The sequence below is a fragment of the Buteo buteo genome, chromosome 18, assembly GCF_964188355.1.
Source record: "Buteo buteo chromosome 18, bButBut1.hap1.1, whole genome shotgun sequence".
Lineage (NCBI taxonomy): Eukaryota > Metazoa > Chordata > Aves > Accipitriformes > Accipitridae > Buteo > Buteo buteo.
The window spans coordinates 1966595-1992853 of NC_134188.1; the positions used below are offsets into that span (position 1 = coordinate 1966595).

The 26259-nt window shown below is 37.4% G+C and overlaps 1 protein-coding gene across 2 annotated transcripts in view; it reads right to left on the reverse strand.

Moving 5' to 3' along the window:
• Positions 1-26259, reverse strand: part of NBEA (neurobeachin) — a 510817-nt gene that overhangs the window by 78120 nt on the left and 406438 nt on the right. For both annotated transcript variants that reach the window (XM_075050577.1, XM_075050576.1), the window contains exons 44-46: positions 22546-22661; positions 12902-13014; positions 3373-3513 (exon numbers count right to left, since the gene is read on the reverse strand). In XM_075050577.1, coding sequence (XP_074906678.1) covers positions 3373-3513; positions 12902-13014; positions 22546-22661 — 370 coding nt within the window. The remainder of the gene's footprint in view (positions 1-3372; positions 3514-12901; positions 13015-22545; positions 22662-26259) is intronic.

The window sequence follows — 26259 nt, forward strand, 5'->3', positions numbered from 1 at the left end:
CAGGAAGGAGGGAGGGCTGGGGGGAAGGTGTTCCAAGGTTTGTTTTTACTTCCCATTATCCTTGTTTTGATTTGATTGGTAGTCAATGAAATTGATTTTGTTTCTTCCCCAAGTTGAGCCTGTCTTTTGCCCGTGACCATACATGGTGAGTGATCCCTCCCTGTCCTGGTCTCAACCCACGAGCGTTTCGCTCATCCCACCATGGCCAGGGGGGGAGGGAGTGAGCGAGCGGCTGCGTGGTGCTTTGTTACCGGCTGGGCTTAAATCATGACACCAATCTGATATATGGCCTGGTGAGGCTGAACCATTGCATACCGTGAAACTGCCTTCATTTTTCTCCTAGTGTTCTTACAGAAGAGAATGGAGCACACCTAGCCTTGTACAACCAGCTCACAGAAAGTACAAACAGAAGCTCTGCAGATGCACTAGTAGCTCATAGCTTCAGTTAAGGATTACACCCTATTCTATTAAGTACAATGAAAGGCAGAAAAAGGAACAAAAATTAATAATGATTATATTTGCTGTAATTATTAGTAGATTCAACTTATTATATACTAAGCCACTGTCATATTTTTGAAAACATAATGAAATAGGTCACTTTTAAAGACAGGTTTTTACTGGACACTCTTCATACACAAAAGGACTCAAGAGAAAACTACTACCAGTGAAAAATTTATTAATGACAAAATGAAGGTAGAGATTGATGATATCAAAATCAATTAAACAGGACAGAACTGAGGCTAAGGAATAAAGTGCCTTTTATAAAAGTAGCCTGATACGTCAGATAAAGGAAAGCAACAGAGGGAAATATAAAGCAGTAGGGAGCAGATTATCACAGAATTGACTCAGAAATATGATATTACAAGCAATGTTTTGAAGAGAACTGACAGGAACCAGATTGCATCTGTCAAAGCCAAAAAGCAACATTCAAAAAAAATTTTAAGGTTTTATGGCAATTACACAACTCTCTATATACATACATCAGAGTGGCTGAAACTTCCTTTCCTGCTGCAACTATTGTTTTATCCAATACAAAGGTCTAGGTGTGTAGTTTCTCCACCTGGGTCCCCATTACTCCATACTGTTTCGTTCTGCTTCTATCTAGACTACCTCTTTCCCAGTATACTTTTTGTCATAGCTTCTTGTTTGTTTGTTTGCTTCTTTGTTTTCTCTCCATTTCTCTCTTTTTTCCTTTCCCTTTTCTTTTATTCTTTGGTCTATGCAGTCTTCTCCCATGATTTTACTTTCCACTCCTCTCTTTCAGTTTGTTGTCACTTTCTACCAAAAGCTCTACTGTAACACAGCTCTTCCCATGAATCTTCTCCAACCACTTAAAACACCAAAAGCATTTTTCTGTCTGAATCTCTGCATCTCTTATTGTCACCTTCTTCTTCCTGGACTAGACTGTAATTTACCTTTTATAAAAGGTTCTTACACAGCCTTCTTCACAAACTCATACCAAAACACTAGCTCAAAAAATTCACGAGCAAGAAATCCTACCTTAACTTCCAGAAATCTGACTTAGGCTTATCTATCAACTTCACCGGCATAATCTTCTCCCTTAGGATTTTTCATCCTTTATTTTGTAGCCAAAAATCTCTCTCTAAGGATCACTATGAGTTTATAATCCCCATAGCTATAATCTTTTCCTGTCTCTATACACACTTATTTTCAAATCTTTATTTAGGGTTTCCATATGCAGCCTTATCCAATCTCATCATGTTATTTCCTTTTTCCCTTTTCTGAGCTTTAAACTTTCACCACATCTGTCTCCCTCTCACTTCTGTTGTCTCCTCCCACTAGTGATTGCTTTTCTTTGCCGGTCACTCCTATTTAAATAATCTTTAAAATACCTATCTAGGTGTGTCCCCGTATTTAAATTCTCCCTTTGTTTTCACCTTCTTGCCATCAGCAATCTCTTCCCTGGAAAGCACTGCTTTTCCTTTTCTTTTCTGCTTTCTACTCTCACATATATCGTTTGCTCTAACAAATGTAATTTGTAATTTCTATATTGCAAGGCCATCAAGGCAGAGACCTTGTTCTCTTGCTCTTTTAGGGCAGAAGAGAAAGAGAGCAAGAACACCTACAGTATTACATAAACAACAGTAGTAAAAATGACACAGCATTAGCCTAATGCAGGAAATGAATACTCCTTGGTGTGTTGTACATTCAGCCTGTAAGCAGACTTTCAGACCTAAGAATTTGCCAACTAGCAAGAGGGGATCTTTTGTTGAATAGCAGCCAAAATTAACAGATAAACACACAAATAAACCCACTGTTTTTAATATACTTTAAGGCAACAAAGAAGCGCATGTGAACCATAAAACGTATTCACAGTATATTAATAATTTAGCAACATTTAAAAGGAATACAGTGACCACCCCACGTAGGAGTGTAATCAACGTTTAGGTTCCCACGGGTTAAGAAGTATATCCTAAACTCACAGACAAATGAATTCTTCCCTTCTGACCAGAAAAAACAGGACATGTCTAACGGAAGCTGAGATGAGTGAAAACTCAGATGTCAAGCTTTCTGTGGCTCTGTTTTGCTTGGTTGTGTGCGAAACATGCTTAGAATACACCTTACGTGACAGATTTTTATTGGCAGGGTGTAGTTTAAGTTCAGTAATTATATAGTGACTCAATAATTCAGGTTTGTCTGTGAAACCTTAAGTCTCTCATCAGCGCTCCTTGTTCTGCAATTCATTGCGTTAACATGTAAACTGAATTGAGATTCATTCTATCTTTGAAGTTTGGCCCCCTTCCTTAGATCTGATTTTGAGGATAGGATTTAAGCATCAGGTTTCCAGAATTGAAATAGCAGTTTGAAGTTAGAATCTACATTTTTACATTTCTGAAAACTGTGTTATTAATTCATTGAAAAGCACAGTTCATTTGCATGAAATATTACTCCATACAGCTTTAATATAAAACTGGTTCTATAGTTCCCCTCTCAATGTGACACATTTTAATGTGCTTTTTACGAAAGGTTTTTCTTTAATGTTGTATATATCTATCCCTAGCTGAAAATAATAAATGAATATATAAATAGTATCAGCTTTCTGTATTGTCTAGAGACTTTTTTTCAGATGGATTTAGTTTTAGAAGGCTTTTCTTCATCGTATGTGTCCTTATACCACCACAGTTTTGCGTCTAAATATATTTCAGATTGTTTGGGTAGGAAGGACCCCCCAGTCACTACAAATGAGCATACACAGTATACCTACAGAATTTCTGAGATTTTAAGGTAAGGAAGAACAATGAGATTTTGACAGAAAGGTACTTTCATTAAAAAAGTCAAAATAGTGGTAAGTGACAGAAGAGGTGCTGTAGATAAAGATATTAACGAGAACCAGGATCCAGAAATACTTACAATACGAACAAGCCAAGCCAACGTAGAAGTAGATGTGGAGTAGTGGGTGTTGTAATGATACGGTGGAGTCTGATCATCTTCCCATGTCTCATACCGTTCTGCATAGAAGACTGCTCTCTTTGGGTTCAAAGCACCAATGGGCTGCAAAGGGATAAGAGGTCAAATATATCATCAGCTGAAGGGCAGCATGTCTGATATGCCATAGGCTAATTCTGTGTTAAGATTCACTATATAGGAGACTCTGCAGCCAAACTCATTCCATACTGCAGTAATCCCTTCAGATCGCTGTAATCTTCCAATTTCTTTTCAAAGACTTTGTGTACTAGAAGTCTTATGACATTCCTTACTTTAATTGACAAATATAAGTGATCCACATCTGCAAACTTTCAAGACCTTCTTGAAGTATGAGTTGTTTCCCAATTAATGCAGTAACATTGTTCTGGAAATAGACTTCTAAAACTGCATTTAAAATGCATTGAGGCCAAACTAATATTTCTGTTGCTGTCATTCACCATAATCACACAGCTAATGAAAACTGACTTTTGCTCACACAGGATACTTTGTAATGCACAGTTCATGATGAAAAGATTTCACGCAGAACTGCTGATGGTGTCTGGTGATCCTAAGCAGAAATACTTAAAAACCATGCATAGTCCTGCAGGACTGGATGTGCTTTCTGACTGAACAAAGCCACGTTTTACCCAGCAAAACAAACAAGCTTTGTACTTACAAACAATAGAATTTGGAAATTATTCACAAATTCAAAGTCCATTCTGAGCATACTTAACTGACAATCTATACAGATCAGGTAAAAACCAAAAGAAATGTAAGACAGGAGTAGGAACTGTTGGTTTTGACATGTCTACTTAGGGGATACATGCTTTTCTATGTGTTTTTTACCCACTTTATCTCAGAATTTTTTGCAAAATGTATGTTATTGTGTGATACAAGAGTCACAGAGATAAAGAAATACAACAGAAAGTAACTAAAATGTTGAAATAAATATGTAAGTGATCTTAAATCTGTTTTTCCAGATGAGATAGTAGTAGTATATTTACTACCTATCTGCAAAGAATCTTCACATTTTAGCTTTTGTAGTAAAATTAACCAAACACCTAGAGTATAATACTTTGAGGAGAGCACACTTCCACACCAAATAATTGTATAAACTTATTATAATTTTAAATGATTGCTTGATTTGTGTTAATTAAAAATAATATCAGAATAGATATTATTATGGGAACTACAACTTGAAAACAAGCATATACTCAAGGACTTTGACCCTTTCAAAATGCTAACAGGTATTCTCACATTTCAGTCTACCACACAATTTTCTACTGAGTTAAAATTAAAAGTCATTTGGAATGGAAATACCAGTACAAGGTCAAATCAGTGTGTTTCACTACACTACATATGTAACTGAACAATTTTAAAGCTACAAGTATTTTATTCTTTCAGCACTGCTATGTTTTTTGAGATGGCTGTTAAAAAGGCTGACATAGAACATGATGTTTTCCAATTTTAAATATTAGAGCTTGTTTTTAAATACCAGTGTTTGATGAACACTTACATTTTAAAACATTCTGATTTCAGTATTTTTCACATGAGACACTCTGGATGCTTAGTAGTTTGCTGTGTCATGAAGATGTTACTAGATTTCTCATACGTGTAAAATGTATGAGTAATCCCTAAGGATCAGCGTTATCTGGTGCAGACTGCACTGCAAGACCTCACAAAACATTCTTGAAAAAGAAGTACGAGCCATTCCCTAATGCTTTCCAGGCTTGTTTCCCAACTACTGGAAAAAGAAAAAAATAAATATTTGCATTCTTGTTACACTCTGTTGTGTTACACATCCTGCCACTGTCAGGAAACATGCTGGTATTATTGTAGCCTATAAGTTGCCAATACATAAAAATGATTGTTCAACCACTTACTTGAAAGAGCAACTTATTAAAAGACATTCTTTTCCTATTGGACTGACAAACTGTGCAGCTATATGTGCACTTCGCTAAATTTTATCAGGGCTCTGGGTTGCTTTGGGGACCGCATGGGACCTGCTGACACCACCCTCGTTACGGTACTGTGCATCCACTTCTCTGGCAGAACAAATTCCAGTCCCCAACTGCACATTTCAAAAGCTAAAGCAGTAATTCACACCCGAGTCTGCTAACAGGAAACGTTCACCCCCTCGGAGAAGGAAACACAAAATGGCAGACAAATCGGTGAGACTGTTTTTTGTAATGGAAAAACACCCTGGGAATCTCTCTTCCCTCCACTGTGAAGGTGCATCTTACCCTACACCGCGCTGAGTTCTGGGGCTATGGAAGACAGAGGCATCATCTGTCACAATATTATGGTACTTATGTGTTTGAAGGCACAGTAGAGAAGGGATATGGTGATTAAGGCAAGATTGAAAATCAAAACTCCAGGCCTTTCAAAAATATATTTGAAGCTGATCAGATGTCTTTCATCAAATAAGCTATGTGTTTTCATTCTTCACTGTAATTGATTACAGTAACAAGAACTGTGAAGCATAGTTGATGCTCAAAAATAATTACAAGTTATTTCATTTTACAGACTAGAAAAATTTTAATGATGGTTTAACCCATGGCTTTAAATAACTTAAAAAAAAAATTATATATATATTGTTGTATTTAATGAAAAAGGTACTTTCCCTCAATAACTTAAAAATAATTTTCTAAAGTCACATAAAACACTAATGCAAACACACCATCATGTTTTTTAGGTTCTTCAGGGAGAAGTGTTATTTCAATTTAAAAGATAAAAGATAAAAGGTTGTAAGATGGTGCATTCCCATTTTCATGTAAAAATGCCTGCACAAGTAGCAAAAATAATCTACTTTCAGAAGACACATGTTCAATTTATTACATGATAAACCTAAAAAGCTGTATTCTGAAGATTACCTTCATCCTCATCAATATTCTTTTCAGAGTCAGAAGCCACTTTTCTTTCAACTACTTTAGGATTCATTTGAAGAAAAATGCTGAAATGCACAAAATATCTGCTGAATAAAATGGACTCTTTAAGTGAAATACCATGAGAGTCACCTCTCTTCTTGCACAGTATGGAAATTTTCATGCGAAAATCTCTGGGAAGAATCTTTTCTGGGAATTACCCTCCCTTGCCCCAGAGAGAAAGAAAGAAAGAGCGAAAGGAGAGAGCGAGGTAGAGCTTGTCTTCAGCTAGAAAGTCTCACCTCGACTTCTCGGGACAGACCCTGTATTGGATGAACTAGTGATCTGGATGGTAGCCTGGGATTCGGGAGATGCAGGTTCATTTCTGCCACTCCACAAAGATTTCTCGTGTCCCCAGGTAAGCTGCGTAGGTGTGACTATACCTTCCACGGTACGACTCCCTCGCCATACCAAGGTGCGCCAGAAATCCCTGCGCTGGCTCGAGAGGGGCTGGCGTGCAAACAGAGCACTGTTTATGAGGGGAGGACAACGGGAAGCAGTCCTCTCCGGCCTGTGGCGAAGAAATACAAGGAACATCTGATCCCCCCTTTCTCCTTTTCTGTGCAGTGCTGGAAACCTTTATGCGAACCTCTTCTCTGCACAGCAATGGAAAGGACTTAAATCTCCCCTGCTGTAGGAAACCGTACACGCTGAAAATGCTAATGGAAAGTGGTCAAATCTCTCATTTTTTTGTTGTGTAATTTAAAAACTTGTTTGTTAACCACAAATCGATCAGCTTGTGTGTACCAAATGACTAGGCATTTTCTGAAAGTGAAAACTTCCGTAAATTAAACAGCATGGAGTAAATTCAGAGGGGTCTGCCTTGGCTTCCTTAGTGCTTTTTTAATGTCCATGCGGCAAAATGCTGTTACCCAAAGAAATGGTAACAGCTCATCCTTCAGTAAAGGAAGGCATGCATTTTCTGTAAAGACTTTAAATCTCAGTTGTACAAACCAGCAAGAAACTCAGTTTTACTCTGATGAGGCATGTGTCCTACTAGATGACAAGTTCTACAGTAATGGTAGTCTCTCACATTTCTTGTGAAGTGAGCAGGGTATGTGGAGTTTTGGTCACTTTTCCATAGCATTACAGTGCCGTTCTCAGTCCAGAAAGTCAACTACTACAGTTTTAATCTGATACCATGGCTATAAAATGGAGATAAAATTTTATTTATGGATCAATGCCTGTATCTTCACATAATGGAAGAAAATAATTTTATTTCCATTTCAATGAGAGTCTACTGCTGTGTAAACGAGTTAAAATGACTTGTACGAACAATACAAAAGCAAAGCTCAATCCACGTACTATGTCTCAGTCCAGTACCTTAACCGTAAGACTAGTCCAGAAACTGAATTTGAGTCAAACAAATTGTTCTGAACATTAAATAAAAAGTTCTCTCTATAATGCTTTATAAATGGCTTTTGCCAAGCACACCATTTGTCTTTTTATTAAAAAAAGCCCTCTGTAAGGACTCATATCAAATAGTATTAACTTTTCATAAAATGGTTTTATAAGATATTCTTTACTCCAACCAAGCAAAACAACTCACTGTATGACAATGTCTATTCAGCCACTTCACTTCTGATGTACTAAAAGCTGCTGTTTGAGTTTATTTTATGCTTCTTTTTCCATTTAAAAATAAAGTAAGTGTTTACTTTAACATTAAAAACACACTGCTATTCATGTAACTCTTTTTTATCTGGCTAATCTCTTTAGACATCTGGCCTTTGAACCAGTGTATTGTCAATACATCTAGTGTTTATATCCACTGGACATGTTATGTTAGCTCATGTAATATTTACTGGTTTGCCAGCTATCTTCATAGAACTACATTCTCTCATGAGAGCAGAACTGAATGTAGCATCCTATTTATCCAGCCACCGAAATATTCTGCTTATCTTGACTCTAATTCATGCAGCAGCTACCTTATCTGTTTATCTCTTTTTTTTTTTTTTTTTTTTTTGTAATGTACTGCACAAAATTGTAGCTGGGTACAAAAGAAATCTTGAGCGTGGCTTTATTTGGCTCTGGCTGAATACAGACTGAGCTTTTCCTGACTGCTTGCTTTTTTATTAAAAGAAAACAACCCACCAAACAACAACTTTTAAGTAGGACATCTTAGGATGGTACTTTAAAGTTTAAAATAAATTCTAATTTTATCCAAATTTGTAAACAGCTTTTCTTCAGCATATCAGTATCAACATTATCAAGTATAAGAGTTCTGGCAGATTCAAAGTACCAGAGTTTCACTCAGTAAATGAACTTTTTATTTAAGAAAAGAAAATGTTTAATTGTGTGGCTTAAACCAAATGAGAATCAAACTCATTTTTCTTCTGATGGTAGAGTTCTGTGTGGTAAACAGAGAAGCTCAAGTTACAGAAACTGATTTCATTTTTCCAGTGAGAGTGGCTCTTGATAAGCCCATAAACTCCATTCCACAGCATACACATTTTTGGAAGTATTAAGTGTGGTTTGCCTTGAAATACTCACACTTCGATGCGTTCATTTGCATTATTACATTTAGAAGCCTTGGGGCTTTATCACTTCCTTTTCTTGAAATGGCACAGTAATAAGGAAAAGTGGTTATGCTTATCACCACCCGTCAGTCAAACACCTTCTATATTAACAAAATATAATTTTTTCCACTCAATGAATGGGCGTGTGATGTTTCATACACATGCCAATATTAGTATTACTTTGCCTGGTGAAGAAATCATTTTATTTAACAGGATGTATGACTGGAAGTAAATGAGGAGAAATTCCCATTTACACTTTAATGAGCAGGGACAATGCAGCATGTCAAACCCATGCATTCACTATAATTTAGAAGTAAAAGTCATACAATTTTGCACAAACAAACCGTATCACATTTTAAGTGTGTTGAAACCCCCAAAACCTCAGTGTACAGTAAGGCCTGCATACGCTTCCTGTACTAATGTTTAATACCATAGGTATTCTTCCAAAGGAAATCTCAATAAAGAAGAAAATAAGCAGATCACCTGGTGGCTTGATAGTGAAAAGATAATCTATGTATCTATGACAGCCTCTTTCATTAGCTTTTCATCCTGTCAAACAATAAATATAACCTTTAACCTTGTATATGTAATGAATAAAACTTGAGCCTACACTGTCTAATCAAATGAGAGGTCCAATATATCCTACTGCTACGGCACCTTCCATGCCCATGGGCCCTGTTTTTAAATCTCAAATTGTATGTAAAAGGAAAAAAAAAGCCTTGGTAGGGGAATTTCCAAACACTTCAAAGAAAAAGGGCAGAGGAATTTTCAGACTAATATTTAAATATAATTGTTCTGAGAGAACAAGCAACATCTGGATGTAAAATTACCACAATAAGGAGCGCTACATAAAGCCAGAATAAAATGAAATGGAAGGAAAGGACAAGTTACATGTTCAAGATGGCTTTGCAGAAATGTAAATATTTAAGTTTGAGCTAAATGCAAAAGGCATATGTTTTACTCTGTCACTGACATTGTAGGCAAGCCAAATACATCTAATTTCATTTCCACAAAACATACGAATTGCATTTGTCATGTATGTTCACTTAGGAGTTGTGATACCACAAAGGTGGTGTATCATATTTTACACAGAAAGCCTAGGAAGCAAAGGTTAAAAATTTTCAAAAGAAGTACTGTCAATTATCATAACTGACACTGGAGCTTTGTATGACCTTTGTGTGATAATACACAAATTAATTATTTTTCAAAAAGTTAGATTTAGCATCTACAGTTAACTGCCAAAACTATTTTAAACCAACAGAACAAAGCATGATAGGAGGTTTCCCTTTTAATTTCATTGCTTTTGTGGGCTTTTACCACATATGTAACAGTGTTAGAATTCTAAATAATTTCAAAAGATTTGTTTGAGGGCTATTAATTACTAAATATTAAGGACAGAGGCTTTGTGAAACCTAAGAAGGGCAAACTTACAGGAAGACAGAAGGTCAGGAACTGACAAAGGAGAGTTTTATCCATCAACAGCTTAGCTGGAGGTTCTGATTTGCCATCAAATCTGCAGGAACGTTTCTGCATTGCAGGGTAAAATCTGACAGAAGGAAGTGGCTCCTCATGGAAAGGATACTGTGTGTGCCTGCCCCAGAGGTCTGGCTGAGGCTTGATAGCACACCCCGGTTCAATAATGCGAACAATAAATCACTGACTCCTGCTTTTAAGCACTAGGCTACTCAGGATTCACCTCCCTAACAAGGAAAGAAGGGGCTTACTTACAGATACAGGACAATATCGAAAATGAAAACAGAATTGCCAAGGAAATACCTCAGATACGTTCTGATTTTGAAGACTCTAACTGATAATGCACAAATTGAAACAGGATGCAAGTAATGCGTAACAGCCCGAGTGCACAGAGTAAGGCATTTCATATTAACTAGCCACTGCCTTCTACAAAAAAAATCATTAGTCTATTTTTCCTTTTAAAACCATTGTGAAATGAAACCTATCAGATGTTATTATAATAAACACTGGAAGAATTTGACAATTACACCCCTTTTATCCTGAGAGATCCCACAACACTTTACAGATTGCACGTGTTTTCTCACACATCCATGGGATAAACGCAGCCCAGATATTGCCAGAAAGGAAAGACCGTTCTCCTTAACTAGTTCTGCGTGGGCTTTTTTTTAGTGGTCAAGACCCTAGGTTTTCCAGAGGAAACTACTGGTAGCTTTTGAATAAGAGAATGCAGTCATCAGATTGGGTAAGAAAAGGTCCTCGGGCAAAATACTGCTGTGCATATTGCACGGATTCTTGAAGAAACATAAATAACCTGGGACTTGATTTTACATTTCCTTTCAAGGGAGAGCACTACCAGGAGTACAGTGATACTTACTAAGCTATACAAGCACTAATTCCATAATGAGCCTTTACTAACTCATGAGGAAAACCTATCTATTCAACTATGGCGTTACTTCCTGTAGCAATTACATACTTTAATAGGCTGCCGCAAAAATTTGGAGTCAACCAAACCCAAATACCTAATGAAGGACTCATGAGACACTGTCTAATCTTGTTGCACTTCACCACATGCAGTGCTATTAATACTTGAAAGAAGTGAGTCTGAGAGATTTTGAAAAGTTTAAGCATCTTAATGAAAGGTTTATCACTATACACAATTCTAAACCAGAAATTTTTTTATACATGCTAGGGAACAAGCCAGCGCAAGATGATCACTGGTCTTTATTTAACTCATGTCTGTGGATTTTCTTTTATCATTCCTGGCACAGATTACAATGGTGTTACAGAATGGAAAAACACGTTTGTGAAACGTACCTATAATATTATGAAAGGTCAGAAGTTTTACATAACGTAAGTAGATTCTCAACAAATTTGTTTACATTTGAGTCATACTGTGAATGTAGTTTAACTTCTGGTTTTATTTACTTATTTATTTAAGAAAAAAGGGAGAAGATACTTAGGTGGCTCTATCTGCTACTATACAATCAAGTCCCACTCAAATTATTTTGGAAGTCTCACAAAAGCAGGCTTCCAGGGACGGTTACGACTGCAAGCACACTCCTTCCAACAGGGATCTAAGACTGTGAGATACCCAGGGTGGGGTCTCTCCGTTGCTGCCCAGGATGCGTGCTCGGACATTTTCTCCTCTCCAGCCTCATCCCTTAAGTCAGCGAGTGACAGCCTCCCGCGGTTTTGAGCCTCACTCAACTTGGACGAGCCACTTCTCCCTCCTGGCTGAGGAACTGTGGAGGATGCATGAAAGCTGTCATGCCCAGACAACAGAAACTTCGTGTTGGGGATGTTGCAAGGCTACCCACTTTCACTGGTGAGAAAGTACACACACTTTCTTAGTCAATAGGAACCGGGAAAAGATACTTCCCACAACTCAGTTTCAAACCCTGATTTTTGTATTTATTCCAGTTGGCCAAAAGTAGAGCCGTTCCCTAGGCTTCTGCTATGCTTGGCCAGGGCACACCTTCTCTCCAGTCTGTTGACACAACCGGAGTACCAGAGCTGGGTATAGATGGCCATCTGGTGCTATTGGAGAAACAAATACTAGGAACAGTATTATTATAAGGCATTAACTGCCGAAGTCCGGTTGGAGGACGAAACCCACAAATAATGATAGGGACCAGATACTCCAGGGTCTAAAATACAAAATACTTGTTTACTAAATAATTATTAAACCAAAAGGAGGTGCTGCTATTATATTACTCATCTAGTCACTGCAAAATAAAGTGAAAAGTTAGTCCAAGCTTTTTATTTCCAAAGGATCAGCTTTCATAAACTAAGGGAGATAATTAGTGAGATCAAGTGGTCTGACGCACTCACGATCTGTAAGCCAGAAGATACAGAGGAGTTGCAGCTTTGGAAACAGATCAGTCAGGGACACGGACGCAGCATAATGTTGAGATTCAGTGTAAAATGATTCTAAGATAGAAAAGTCTATTTCAGATTTCTCTGACTTGAAGATAAAGACCTAACTTAACCAGACAATAAATATAAAACAAAATCTCTTCCTAAAAGGGCTATCTGACTGTCTTTAACAGAACCAAAGCATACCTTCGAAAGATCTCTGAAGTTGCCTGGAAGGGTCAGGTCTAACTCTTCAGATTCATAGTTTGTTAAAACCCACGGAAATACAGGGTATTGGTTCAGATCATTGTATGTTCGTCCTATTAAGAAAGAAAATGTTTCAAGAATTAGGAAATAGTGTCCACTTCTCCAGCTGAAAAACAATCTAGTGGTTACTTTTGTTGCATCACATGTTCCCAGTTCCCACCACTTGACAGAATCAGGTATAAATCTTCCAGACAAAAGTAGCCATTTAGAAGCACTTATCTTGAATCAGAAGTCAACACAGAAATCTGCATAATACAAACAGCACAGTATTTTTCAAGATCAACTAAAATGCACCATATGCCAATAAACTTTTTTTATTTCTATGAAGCTATTTTCATTGTATGAATGTTAAAATCTAAAACCACTAGACTATTATTTTTCCCAGCAACTCTATGCAGTATTATTAGCTGGCAAAGATTAAATGAGACTCCAAAGAGCGAGGGGCTAAACTTGAGGTTTGCAAATCTAGGTCTGTCCTAGATAGACTGCATTAATCCATTATTCCCCACGGCTCTTCTTTACTGAAGAAGTGGTGACATTTCACTGCAATAGTGGAATCAAAGCGGAGGAAGTCATGTTTGCTTTAACACTGTTTCGTAACCACTTGGAAAATTAAAAAACATTTTCACCCCTCTAAAAGACAGAGCTGACTGCCCCAGGCCACTCTCTCCGAACATAATGAGAGTAACATTGCTACCACCCCAGCAGCTCAAAAGTGCAAAAGCCATCTTTAGGTACAGTTTCAAAAGAACAATCTGCGACTGAAGTGAACAGAAAATTATGAATTCATTACCAGGAAAAGTGTGTTTGGGAAAGGCTGTTATTTCTGTGTCAGCTGGTACTTGGTAGTATCTAACATTTCAGTGATAAGACAAATGAAGTTGCTTAGTACAGAACCATCCACCATATTGATTTACTGAGAACCACACAATATGCAACATGAGTCTTAAAAAACAAAATCAGGTCATAAATATACGTGTGTGTGTATTTATATAATATAATTAGCAGACTGAAATAACCCAGGTTAACAATTCCCAGTCCTGCGGCAGATTTACAGCCCTGTCTCACTAACTGCTTCCTTCCAGATTCTGGACAGATTCCTGGGGTACAAAACCCAGCACAGGAAAACACAGGCTTCCTTGTTCTGAGTAGCATTTGCAATTCTCCACAAAAATCAACTCTGCTTTAATGAAATGTGAAACTTTCACTGCTCTACAAACACCTTATATTTTCAATAGAAGTTGATGAACAAGAAGCATGTTTCTATTTTGTACATAACTTCACTGAAAACAGGAAAAGTGCATATTGTTAACAACTGTGTGTCCTCATTTTTGCAGTTTGAACACATAGGTGTTCACAAGAATATAAAAAAATAATGGAGGTGCAAATACAGCTTTGTTAAAAAAGCAATACCAGCACTGTGAGCCACATACAAATAAAGATGTATAGAGACAAAACCACTTCTCTATTATCAGCAATGAATGAATGCAAACCACTCTTGGACAGAATGAGAATGTATCAAACAGTTAAATCAAGAAACACACCAGAATTTATCGATGTGAGGAAGGAAAAAGAAAGGTATTCTCTGGCAGACTATTAGTTGTTGTAGGGTTTGGCGGGGGGGGTGTGTCTATATGTCTTGGAGTAAGACAACTCTGCCTCATTTTCCACATCCTTCAAATCAGAATATTCTTTTCTTCTTTGGCAAGGGGTTAATTACATATGGTTTGTAAAGTTTCTTGAGATTGTCAAATTTAAGGTTCTGTAAAACACAGTCTTTATAAAAACTATACCTTTATAAAATAAAAGTTTTTCTGACCATCAGGATCCTCAATTAAGTTAACAGAAGAATGTGCAAAAGCTTCCGCTAAAGGAAGACATTTGTGCCTATGTAGACAGCAGACTAAAAGAAATTGGAGATTCAGGAAGAAAATGTCTGAGATGACTGCAGTTTATTACAAAGCCTAAGAGAAAATGATGATTCTTCAGAATCAAAAGTTTTATGGAAGAGAGTTCACAATAATAAAGACCTTCAATTGAAAACACTTTCTAGAAATATTTGGAAAGGTGAGAACATCCTTTCACAAAATTTTGAAAGGAAATTTAGGGTTATCCAAAATGACTTTTTATTTAAAAATTGAGATTTTCCATATTGATATTTTACTTAATTTTTATATTCATTTCAGTCATTTCAATTTCAATATTTAGTCAACAAGATTTTGACTTTTTTTTTCCTATTCTATATGGAAAAATCATAAATATGTGAATAGCGCGATCAAGAAGCAATCCTGAGCCTAGCTGCTGTACACAAGTTCTCCTTTGCGCTGTGATTTTGATAGGTTCCTTACAGTATGGACACAAGAACAAATCATCATGCGGAATTAGCTCCATATCAGGACACTGCAGTAACTCTTGTGTGCGTTTTTTTACCCCACAATGAGAAATAATTTGAAGCAGTTTATGTCTCAGCTTAGGTAGGACAAGTTACAAATAATGGAGCCTTCCTGATTATGTATTGGATAAATATAACCATAGCCTTGTGAAAAAATAAACAAAATATTTAATTCTCTCCTACTTCAATATTTATGAAACACACTTTATTTATTAAGAGATTAACTACTAATAATAGCTATTAATTTGTTTAGTAAAAAAGTTAGTGATTTATTTTTCTCAATTTAGCAATTTTCTTTTTAATATCAACAAATAAAAACTACTCAAGAAGGCGAACCATAAATCAAATTGTGAAAGCAGACCAAACCTACACGATGAGATAAGACTACACATCTATGCTTATCTGAGTAGAGGACAGTGATCTAGGCCTATAATGGGATTACAAATCCCTAATTCTAGACATGCATAAATATTAGTGGTTCAGCTTTATTAGGAATGCTTTCTTGATCAGTTCTGGCTTCACAAGGATGATTTTCAGAGTAAAGTCAGCCATCTCATAAATTGTCTGGTGCTTCCAGAAAGAATTATTTGGTTCTTTCGTAAGGTAAATAAATATAAAACAGAAACCTGTATTGCTATTGGTAGTCCCTATACCTTTTCAGAAGCTTCAGATTTTCCCCCAAGTAGGCTTACAGAGATTAATATTAAAGGTTGAATATTAAATATCACAAGCCTGTGACACTAATCTACTTGAACAATAAAATTGAAGCATAGTAAATGAGATCTCAGAAATACTGGATATGCTTCTTCATTAAAAAAAACTTTTTAATTAAACCATCCAATTTAATGTTTTTATATGGCACTTTAGTTTTGAAGGTAAAGTGAGCTAGAGACAGCTGACAAAGAAATTATAACTGCAATTCCTTGGTGAAAATGTTAATGACAGCAAAATATTGTTTAATTAGATGATTGCAGCATCTGGATTAACACTCTTTAAGAGCGATGTTCCTGTGCTTGTCTGCTTCTTCACACTTTACAGACATTTTGTCATCTCTAGGTCATTAGGAAAGAATTTTTAATGATTTTTCTAGAAGCAAGTAGTTCGAGTTACATCTAATTAGATGACAATAATAAGCCCAACACATGCAGTAGCTAAATATATACATAATTAACCAGTGAGGGCTTGTACATCACAGAGTAAAAAAGTGGAAAATGCTAAACAGGCAAAAAAAAAGAGAGAGGGGGAAGAAGTTCATCTGAATTTATTACCTGACTGAAGATGTCATTTTTTTCCACAAACCTTTAAAAATAATCCCTTTCCACTACAAGAAATGACTTACAAAAATTATGGATATAATTATTCTCCACCTCTTTTAAAAGCTGTGACAGGTAGGATTTAAAAGAATTAAAATTCCAATAAATACAAATGCAAACACACATTTAATATACTGTACTTTGAAAAGAAAAAAAAACCAGCAGAAATCAGTTAAATACCGAGAAATAGATTTGAAAACTAGACTTCTAACTAAAACAGTGGGCACTGCAACCATATTACAAAACAACTTCTTGTCCCCACTCCTCCTGATTTCTTTTGCTGCAGTGGGATTACTTTTAAGTACTGTTTTCAATAAACTTCTAACTGAGAATAGTAAAAATCACTTTTTTACGATTTTACGGTTCCCTCCGTCACCCAGAGGGTTCAGTTGACATACGTGCCGATCACATGCAACGTGGCCTCTTCATCCGCACCTGAAGGAAGGGCGACGAGTACAACTATAGCAGCTTCAAAGCTAGAGGATCCCTGGGAAGGCAACGGGGAGGAGGAGGGGGAAGGTGGCCAGGAAGGCTCATGTCTACACAACCAGGACAAAAACCAGGGGCACGGAGAGTACAACACTGAGACTGATTGATAAGTAGCAGAGTGCAATGTTTACCTTTGGGAGAAAAACCCAGAGCTGTAAACATGATGAAATATGCTCGAGTTGGAAAAGAGGGCAAGAAAGAGGTGAAGACCTTGGAAACAGAATAGGGAGGCGAGAAAATAGTTGGCTAGAGGGTCAGAGAAACAGGTTGAAACAAGACTTGTAAGAGTTTTGAAAAGGGAGAGCGATTTTGAATTGAAATTGCAATGAGTCATCAGGCCAGCGCAAGTGACGTTAATCGTATATCCTTGGATAGGAAACGATGCAGGGAGAGAGAACTATGACACCTGAAGTAGGCAGTTATTAAGTCACAAGTACAGATCACAACAGAAACAGTTAAACTAAAAATGAAGCCAGGCAATGTTTCAGAGGTGGTAACAGGGTGATGTAAAGATTAAAAAAAAGAGTCATAGAAAGATGGATTTTTTCCAAGGGGACACTTCAGTATTTCAAACATTGATTAAGAACTTATAGAATAGCCAGGGGCCATGCTTGTCAGGACAGACATATCGGCAAACCAGGGAGAGATTTAAGGAGAGGTTCCTGTATTTATTTCAGTGGTTCTGTTCTACAGAGACCAACCGGTCTGTGTAATTAACAGGATTAACAAGCAGGCTAAGGAATTCTTGTGGGAAAGGACCCAGCTGCGTGTCACAAATGAAGGAAATGCGTTTGCGTCAGAAGCCCCCCTTCTGAACAACTCCCTTCCAAGGCTGCCATTTCTTGAATAATTTCAGAAAACGATCACAAGAAAACATGAGTGATTTCTTGCGGCTTTGTAAAGGGCTAGACACTAATTAAGCACCGTTGTAAGAAGAAAGGAAGCTATAAACAATTGGCAAAAAGTGTACTAAATCACTTTGTTAGTGGACCTCTATTTATTTGGAAGAGGGGAAAAAACAATGAAGGCACCTATGTATCACTTACTTACCAGCAGATAATCCACATTTCTTAAGCACCAAACCTCCATGTTTCTTAATTGACTAAGCTATGGCCCAGATATGCTGAATAAGCCAGTAGGAGCTAAATGGCAACATGAATAAAAAAAAACTTTGAAGCACATATTTCTCAATGGCTAAAAACAGTTATATTGTTAGAAAAGAAGATGCTGCCTAAACAAACAGTTATAGTCTAAAAGTAGGCTATTGCTGCCTACACAAACACTTACTGGCAAAGAAGTTGTATCTTTTAAGGAAATATTTCTTACAGGATCTCATTACAAAAGAGTATAATTAAAAATGCATTTGAAAATTGGACTTCCAAAGAAGAAAGAAAAGAAAATACATGTCATGTCTTTACTTGGCAAAGGCGGTCATGAATATATTCAATACCCTATCTTTGTGTACAAAATAGAAACTCCTGTATTTTCTTCTGACTGCTGAGGGTCCTGTCTACAGCGCATATAAGAATTTGCTTCAGTTTAACGCAGATGTATCTGGACAGTTATCAGTTCAGTGTTATCAAAACAAGGGCAACATGTGGTAGAAGTACTTTACTTCCAGTATCGTACTTCTGGCAGAAATATTAAGTTTCTTAGTGCTTCATCAGAAAAAGCCTATTTGTTGTAAAATAATGTTCTGGAGAAATATCTTTCAGCAGAAAATTTACAGAAATATAGGCACAGCTGTAAAAGCAGTGGTGTCGTTAAGGCTGCCTCGGAGCAATCGACCCCACAGTTCCCCAGATCTCAGCCCCTGGCAGTACAGTGCCATGCAACGGGGGAGGCAGAAAACAGCCTGGGGACGTGAGAACTTCTAGGCTTTCTAACATATAGTTCTGTTCTGAAGCTTTCTCCACCACCGTTGGACTTGGGGTTCACGTGCACTTCATTGTGGGTGGGTTTCTGGCTTGCCAGGAACTTTTTGATGAGATTCTTTGCAATACCCCCAAGTTCTTCGTGAGTTTTTGGAAGTCAGCTTCCTAGCTGAAGTGCAGACTTCATTAGAACTACAAACCCACGTTGATCTTCCAAAAAATAATGGGAATTTTTGCTTCTATCAGAGAGTTCAAAAATTTAAGGATTTGTTCCAAACTGGAATAAAAAGTTTATTGTCATGTGTAGAATTGCCTGTTGGGTTTCAGTCAGTTTTAATTCTCTTACGTTGTTTTCAGAAAAGATTTTTTGTGTGTGTATCGTTGGCAGGGAGTTCAGCTATCAAAGGTAAATTTTATTCTAATTTTCAAAAAAACATCATGAGTTTCCATGAGAGCCCATCAGTGAGTGCAGATGTTTTAATGACATTACCAACTGAAATCTATTTATCTATGTTCATAGAGACCATGAATCTTCAAAATCTTCAAAAAACGAAGAAGCAGAAATAGAAAGCACATAATACAGCAGTGCAATCATGCTTTCTTACAAGCTCTTTGCACTGAAGGCCATTCTAACATGCAATAGTCATAGCGGATGTCAGCAGGACCCTTTATTTCACTAATCCTGCTGGAACACTATCAGATGAATCTCAGCCGCTTTTAGACATTCCTCCAAAATCTTTTATGAGATCGTACAGTGATACTTTCTTCCCAACTAACGCAATGACTGTTACCCTTCTTGGAAAATGAAAACAGAACAGAAAATACATAGATTGGTAAGGATCCATTAGCAAAAGCCAAGCAATGCAGATGGGTATGAAATAAAAATTAGAGTAAGAGATATTCTTTATGACAAGGAAAAGGTCTTCAAATGTTACTCAACACCTTGCTCACATCTTAGCGGAAGAGTATGCATGGGTATTAATTTTTATTTAACCAATACTGGTCACTTCCAAAACTTTTAAAAATCAGCATGTTGGCTCTCCTTCAGAAAACATTTATTTGTTGACTCATGTGACCCACAAGCATCATTAAAAAGAATGACTTTACAAAATAAGTCAGTCAGTACAAGATGGAGACAAAGAGTTAGGCTGAATTTCTTCTAGAGACTCAAATTTACCTCCCTCTCTTTCAGGGAATATAGTCTTTACCTAAATTTGAATTTGATCATGCACTGCTGAAAGACTTTATAAGATGGTAGGTAATGCTGTGAAAATGAGCAAGTGAGCTTATACAATTAAAACGAGATTACATGAACAAATGAGATTTACCAGTAAGAGACTGATACCAAAAATCTGCCAGAAATTAAGTGCTTTGAGTCAGAGAGAGACACTACTGAGGTACTGACCAAGCTGCTGTAAGCTTTTCCAAATATAATACAAGCTCATAGACACACACACACACAAAAAAAAAAAAAAAAAAAAAAAAGAGTCAGTAATCCTCAAAACCTTGGGCATAGCCGGTGGTACCTGGAATGCGAATGTCAGCCCATCCTGTTGTAAGGCAGGTGAATGACACTAGATGACAGTAAGAGAAACTTGCCTCATGCGACCACCCAGGTGTTTGGCTATAAAGCCTGCCTAGCAGTACTAGTATCAAACAACAGGTCAAAAAAACATTTTTCTTAAGACCTCTGCGATACTCTAAAGGAATCTCTTCAGGCTGAAGCTTGTGTACTGATGGATACTTTAGTGTGAGTGTCACTGCAATTCCTAATTGACTTCAGACATAACGATGCCTTCCAGGTTTGGATGCTTTGATGATGTACCTAAAAATAAATGACCTTGGAGTTTTAAACTGATTAAAAATGAAAAGTAATTTATCAAAAATTGGCTCAGCTCTTGTCCACTCTCATTTAAAGAGTTTAGACACACCGCTTACAGAAGAAATGAATACATAAAAAGGAAATTAGAAGTGAAGGACGGTTCTGTCAATAATGTATTGGACAAGGACTGAAGGGACCTAAGCTGACTTTCCCAGCTCTCCAGTGAACCCTCCAGGCTCGGGTGAGGTGGTCAGGGTGCCCGCGAGGCTCTGCCTGCATTTCCCCATCGCCAGAAGGGCAGCGGATCCGCACGAGAGGCAGGCCAGCGTCCAGAAGCGGGATAGCGGCATCCTTGCGGTGCTCCGCCAGAGGTAACGCACCCTCAGCAGGGCTCCTTCCTTTGGCAGGGATCCTTCCCGGATCCGCCGGACTGTGGCCATAACGCTCGGGGACCGAGCTGGCGAGCCTGCGTCGGACCGCACCATCCGGACTTTCCAGCCCAGGTCTCCGGTAGCTTCAGGGACTCTGCTTTGTGCTCCGCTGCACAAGGGAAACGTGCCCCCTGGTTCCCAGCTGTTCAGCGGTAGCACTTCTGTATCACCCTGGGATGATTTCGTGACACATTTATTAACGTCCATAAGACTGGATGCCTGGAAGATGTCTACCATATAAGCACGGAGGGAAAAGCCTGAAGGTTCAAAGCAAGCGAGTTTGACAGCTCCCGAATTCCGCCACCGCCCTACCGGGAAGAACACGGTGACCGTCCTCCGACCGGCCAGCGCAACGGGTGCTACCTTCGGGTTTCACGCTTGCCTTTGTCTTATGTCTGGCCTGAGGATAACCTCGAGCATAAAAGTCAGGACCAAGTAGAGATGAGAGTTGTAACACTGGAGTACAAAGTGATGCCTGGTGGAATTTAATTTGGGTTTCAAATTAAAGCTCACTGGAGTGAAATGTCTGAGGAAGGCTCTCCGCAGGCAGGTTCATAAGCAGCATGTGTGCTACAGGCAGGAATCGTAACAGCAGACAACCTCCTGGAAATCTTTGTATATGGTGTAGAAAACTGCTGGGTTTTACGTTTAAAATTACCACAGGAGTTAACGCATAGAAAAGGGAAAGGTGAAAGGAATAATGCCATCGTGAATGTTTAATTAATGATAATTGCCAGAAAAGCTCTTCTTTTGCCAATAACGAATGGATGTCTATGGCAGTTATTTCTCCTTTTAAATACCTAATCTGATATTATATTTCAGCTCAAAGAACTAAATGAGAAAAGATGCTGTAATCTAATCATACCGCAATCCAGGTGACATCTGTACTGGGCAGAATACTGTTGTTATTCTGCTGTCTAGTTGCTGTTGCTGAGAATGATGAAGTAGCGAAATTACATTTTCCCATTATTATTTCCAGACACTCTCTGGCAATGGTTTGTTGACTCTAATAAAGCTTCAGACAAAGCTGTCAGCAGAGGAAATGGCAGAAGGGGAGCAAGGAACAGCCTCCACAATACGTGAATCTAAAGTCTCAGCGATAGGTTGTGCATTTTCTGATAAAATTTAATGTGTCTGTTTCAGAATCTATCACAAAGCCGCAGCTGAATTCTAGAGGGATAAATGTATTCTATCAAGTCACGGTGCTTAAGACTTTGACAAACGTAAACATATTATGAAGGATTAAAGAGTCAGAAGCCTTACCTGCTATAGTGTTGAGGAACATCAAGTATTCAAAGTTAGATATCTCCCGTCTCTGCCAGCGCTGAGTCATGTTGGAGGATTTATAAAGCTGTCGGGGAGTGGCCAGAGAGATTCTCCTAGGAAATAAAAAAAATCATTCTTTAAATGTAAGAGCCTCATTAAATGTTAAGATGTAGGGCAATGTTATTAGTGTGATTAATTTCAGATTCTCTCAGAGGCTTTTTTATTTCATTTAATGAAGTCAAGAAGACACTATTAACCTTATTTGAGAAATGACTAAAATTAAGAGCTGTATTTTATTTTACCAGTACTATAGCATTGTAATAATTCAGAATAACATATTTTGTGTTTTATTTTATTGTGAATCTGGTTAAAAGACTGGAAGTAAAAGAAACTGCAGACCTCCTGGTGCCTGACTTGTCCAGCAGGAATAAAAGCATAATACCATTTCCCTGTTTCAAAAGGATACATTGAGATAAGTTCATTAAGGTGAGTGAGTGATAGATTAAAGTGCCATATATTTCCAGCACATGGGCTGAAGATATTTATTCCACAATTTGTGCACCTCCTCCATGGTCAGCTACCCATGATCCCTTCCTATATCCCAGTAAGCTTTGAGATTTCTATTTATAGCCTGGTTTCTGAAAGAAACAAGGTTTATTCAGTTAGCTGCTCACATGTCCATCTGCCTGTCTCTCCATAACAACTTCTGAATTGCATTTCATTCAAATCAGGAAGAGGAGTAGAAGCTTCTAAGATACTCAATTTCCACACATTTTCTAAAACTTACATGACTGGATAAGGGAGAAAGAACCAAACTACTGTGCCAAGGAAGAGAAAAACAGAAAGCTTCAGCCCTTCTGTATTCAATTTGACAACATCACAATAACCAAATACCGTGCACCAAGTTCTAAATTACCCATAGTATATACTGGCCCTGGTTGGTAAGATATAGGGGACCAGATTCAGTCTAGACTAATGCATTAGAGAAAAAAATCTGCAAAAAACCAGAAATAGCCTCACTGCTCACAAGTCATTTCTAGAGGAAATAGTCCTTGCTGAAAAGAAGACTAGGAAAATCTTGGGAAGGAAAAAAACCTCATCTCCTCAGATACTGTTTTTACAGAAATTTAAACCTTATAAATGGATCAAAATGGAGAAAATGTTTATACCTGTTTAAAAAAAAAAAAAAGAGGACCCCTAATGTGTAGCCTATTCATGAATTTAAAGAATATATCTAGTATTTATATAGCTTGTCAAGAGTAAATACGGACACCCAATGCTTCAGCTTTCACTTGCACACTAAACACACTAAGCGTACTATTTCTTGACTCTGAATGCCGAGTATTTTTTTAAAATGAAGTCATATACAAGGTGTCAAATTGGGAAGCGATTACTAAAATGTGGACCATCTACTTCTAAAGATATATATACATACTCCTACACATGCACTAAACCCTATTTCTGGAGAAAGGATGAATATTGGTATGAGATTGGAGTGTACAGTTATCACAATCATATGTCTAAATTGTCAATGTGTAGGTTGTCAATGTCTGCCATACTTAGGCTTACAAATTGGGCATACAAAAATGACCATGCAACTGTAGGCACACTTTTTTCTTTTTTTTTTTTAATCTCCGTTTTTACCTAAAATAGTACATAAGGTCTTGCCAGCTTGGCTAGCCTTATTTTACAGTAGATTGTAGGATGCCAATGGTAAATACTTTTTATTAGTACATAGGAGACATTAAAAAAATTTTTTAAGTTGTTTCTATTATGCTTCTTCCAAACAATTTATCTAAAGAATTATCTGAATATAATCATATTTTATATTGCATTTTATAGGATAACAATTACTTTTACAGTGGCATTCTCAAAGGCGTATTATTCCCAGTAAATTTCAACTAACAGTACACACAAATTAATAAATACAGAAAATAAAATACTAAAGAGATCATTAAATTTACAAAGCAATTCTGTCACAGACTTTCTGTTCCTCCCATGACAAAACAATATTTACACATCAGTACAGCTTAGTAGCTGCTTTTACACTTTACCCACAGTCTCCCAGGGAGTCTCAAAAATCTATAAAATGTCAAGTGCTGGACTTCACATTTGAATGCCTGATTTGAGCGAACTCTACAGAAAATCAAAATATACTAAAAAAGCTCCTTATTTACTCCATATCTAAGGTGTTTGAAAGATTCACAGTTATTTCAGCAGAGACTGGAAAAAATTATGCACAATAAATTGGTTCCACACCTGCTTGTTTCAGTTAACACAGGAAGACCCACTGTTTTCTGTTTTGCTAAATCCACCCAACTTTGATCAAACCATTTCTCTCCTTCGATATGCCATCACCAATACGAAGATGCACAAATGAATGTGCTTCCTTTGCTTCTAGAGAACCGTGAAATAGCTACTCAAAATGGAAACTGCAGAAGACTCTCTGATGTATAAGGGGATGATCCAATTTTTCAAGTTTTATATGCTTTAAATATGTTTAGAAAACACTTCATGGCATTTTGTTGAGGGAAGGGATGTTATATATCCCCTATGTGGAGCAAGACCCACCCCCCTTCACAATCACTTTTAATTTAGTTAGCTACAATCCAATCTCATACAAAGAATCTTTAAGTATCTTGTCAAAAATGTAGCGCCTATATGACGTTTTGTGTTGTGTTGCTCCTGTTCAGATTAAAAAAAAGAAAAAAAAAAAAAGGCTTGGGAAAGTCACTGGCTTCTGACAAAAGACTCATCAACATTCACTTTTAATCAAAGCCCTAAAAGGGGTTTTATGCTTTGATGACATCAAATCTAGGTTTTCTTATCTCTCTCCCTTCCCAAAATCCAACCTCTGCAACCAGCTACACTGAGATCTGGAAATCCATCACCAAGCTACTGATGTGGGGTAAGTGGCAGAGCTGAGCTGACATTGAATAGAGCTACCGTACCAGCCAAAATATGTTTTCTTTCAGCAAAAACTTCATCATTTGTATTTCTTAGCTTTAATAACTGGAGCCATTGTTTTACCTAATGCATTAATAGCCCACAGAATTTCAGTGGAACGTGCTTGCACATCTTTAGTGGTGAAGTATGATATCGTATCTTTTACCAATTTTTTGATCTCTGTACACTTAAAAAACTGTCAGGCAGCTCACAGCTGGTTTCTGAGCTGTGATGTTACCCTCAATAAAAATTCATCCGTAAATTACACCTGAGGTGTCAGAACTCTAAAAAGTGGCCTGCTAATAGTGTTGTAAAAATGTGGATATTACTCTACCTTTGTAGAATCATACAGATCTGTAGAAATTGGTTAAATAAAAGGCACAGTACTGTCTGCCCAGTTGTATCATATGGCAAGGTCATAAGGAAACTCCAATCAATGCAACATGTTTCAGGAACAGTGAAAATGCATTTATCAAAGACAGATGAATGTGATTACGAAATCAGACCGAACTCTTCAACATGTGACTAATTTTAAGGACGTAATTACTTCTTTGTAACATTAAGCACAGGCTTGAATGCTTTGTCGAATCAAAGCATTAGACAGGCTGTTGGGAAAGGTAGCAAAGAGGCGAACTGGAGACTTGCTCAGAACAGCAGGTCTATAACAGTCTTGGGGACAGATACTAGTTTGCCTGCTTCTAATCCTTTGTGCCATTAGAAGATCATAAACATTGCTTTCTCCTTCTATTTCCTTCCATCTTTGTC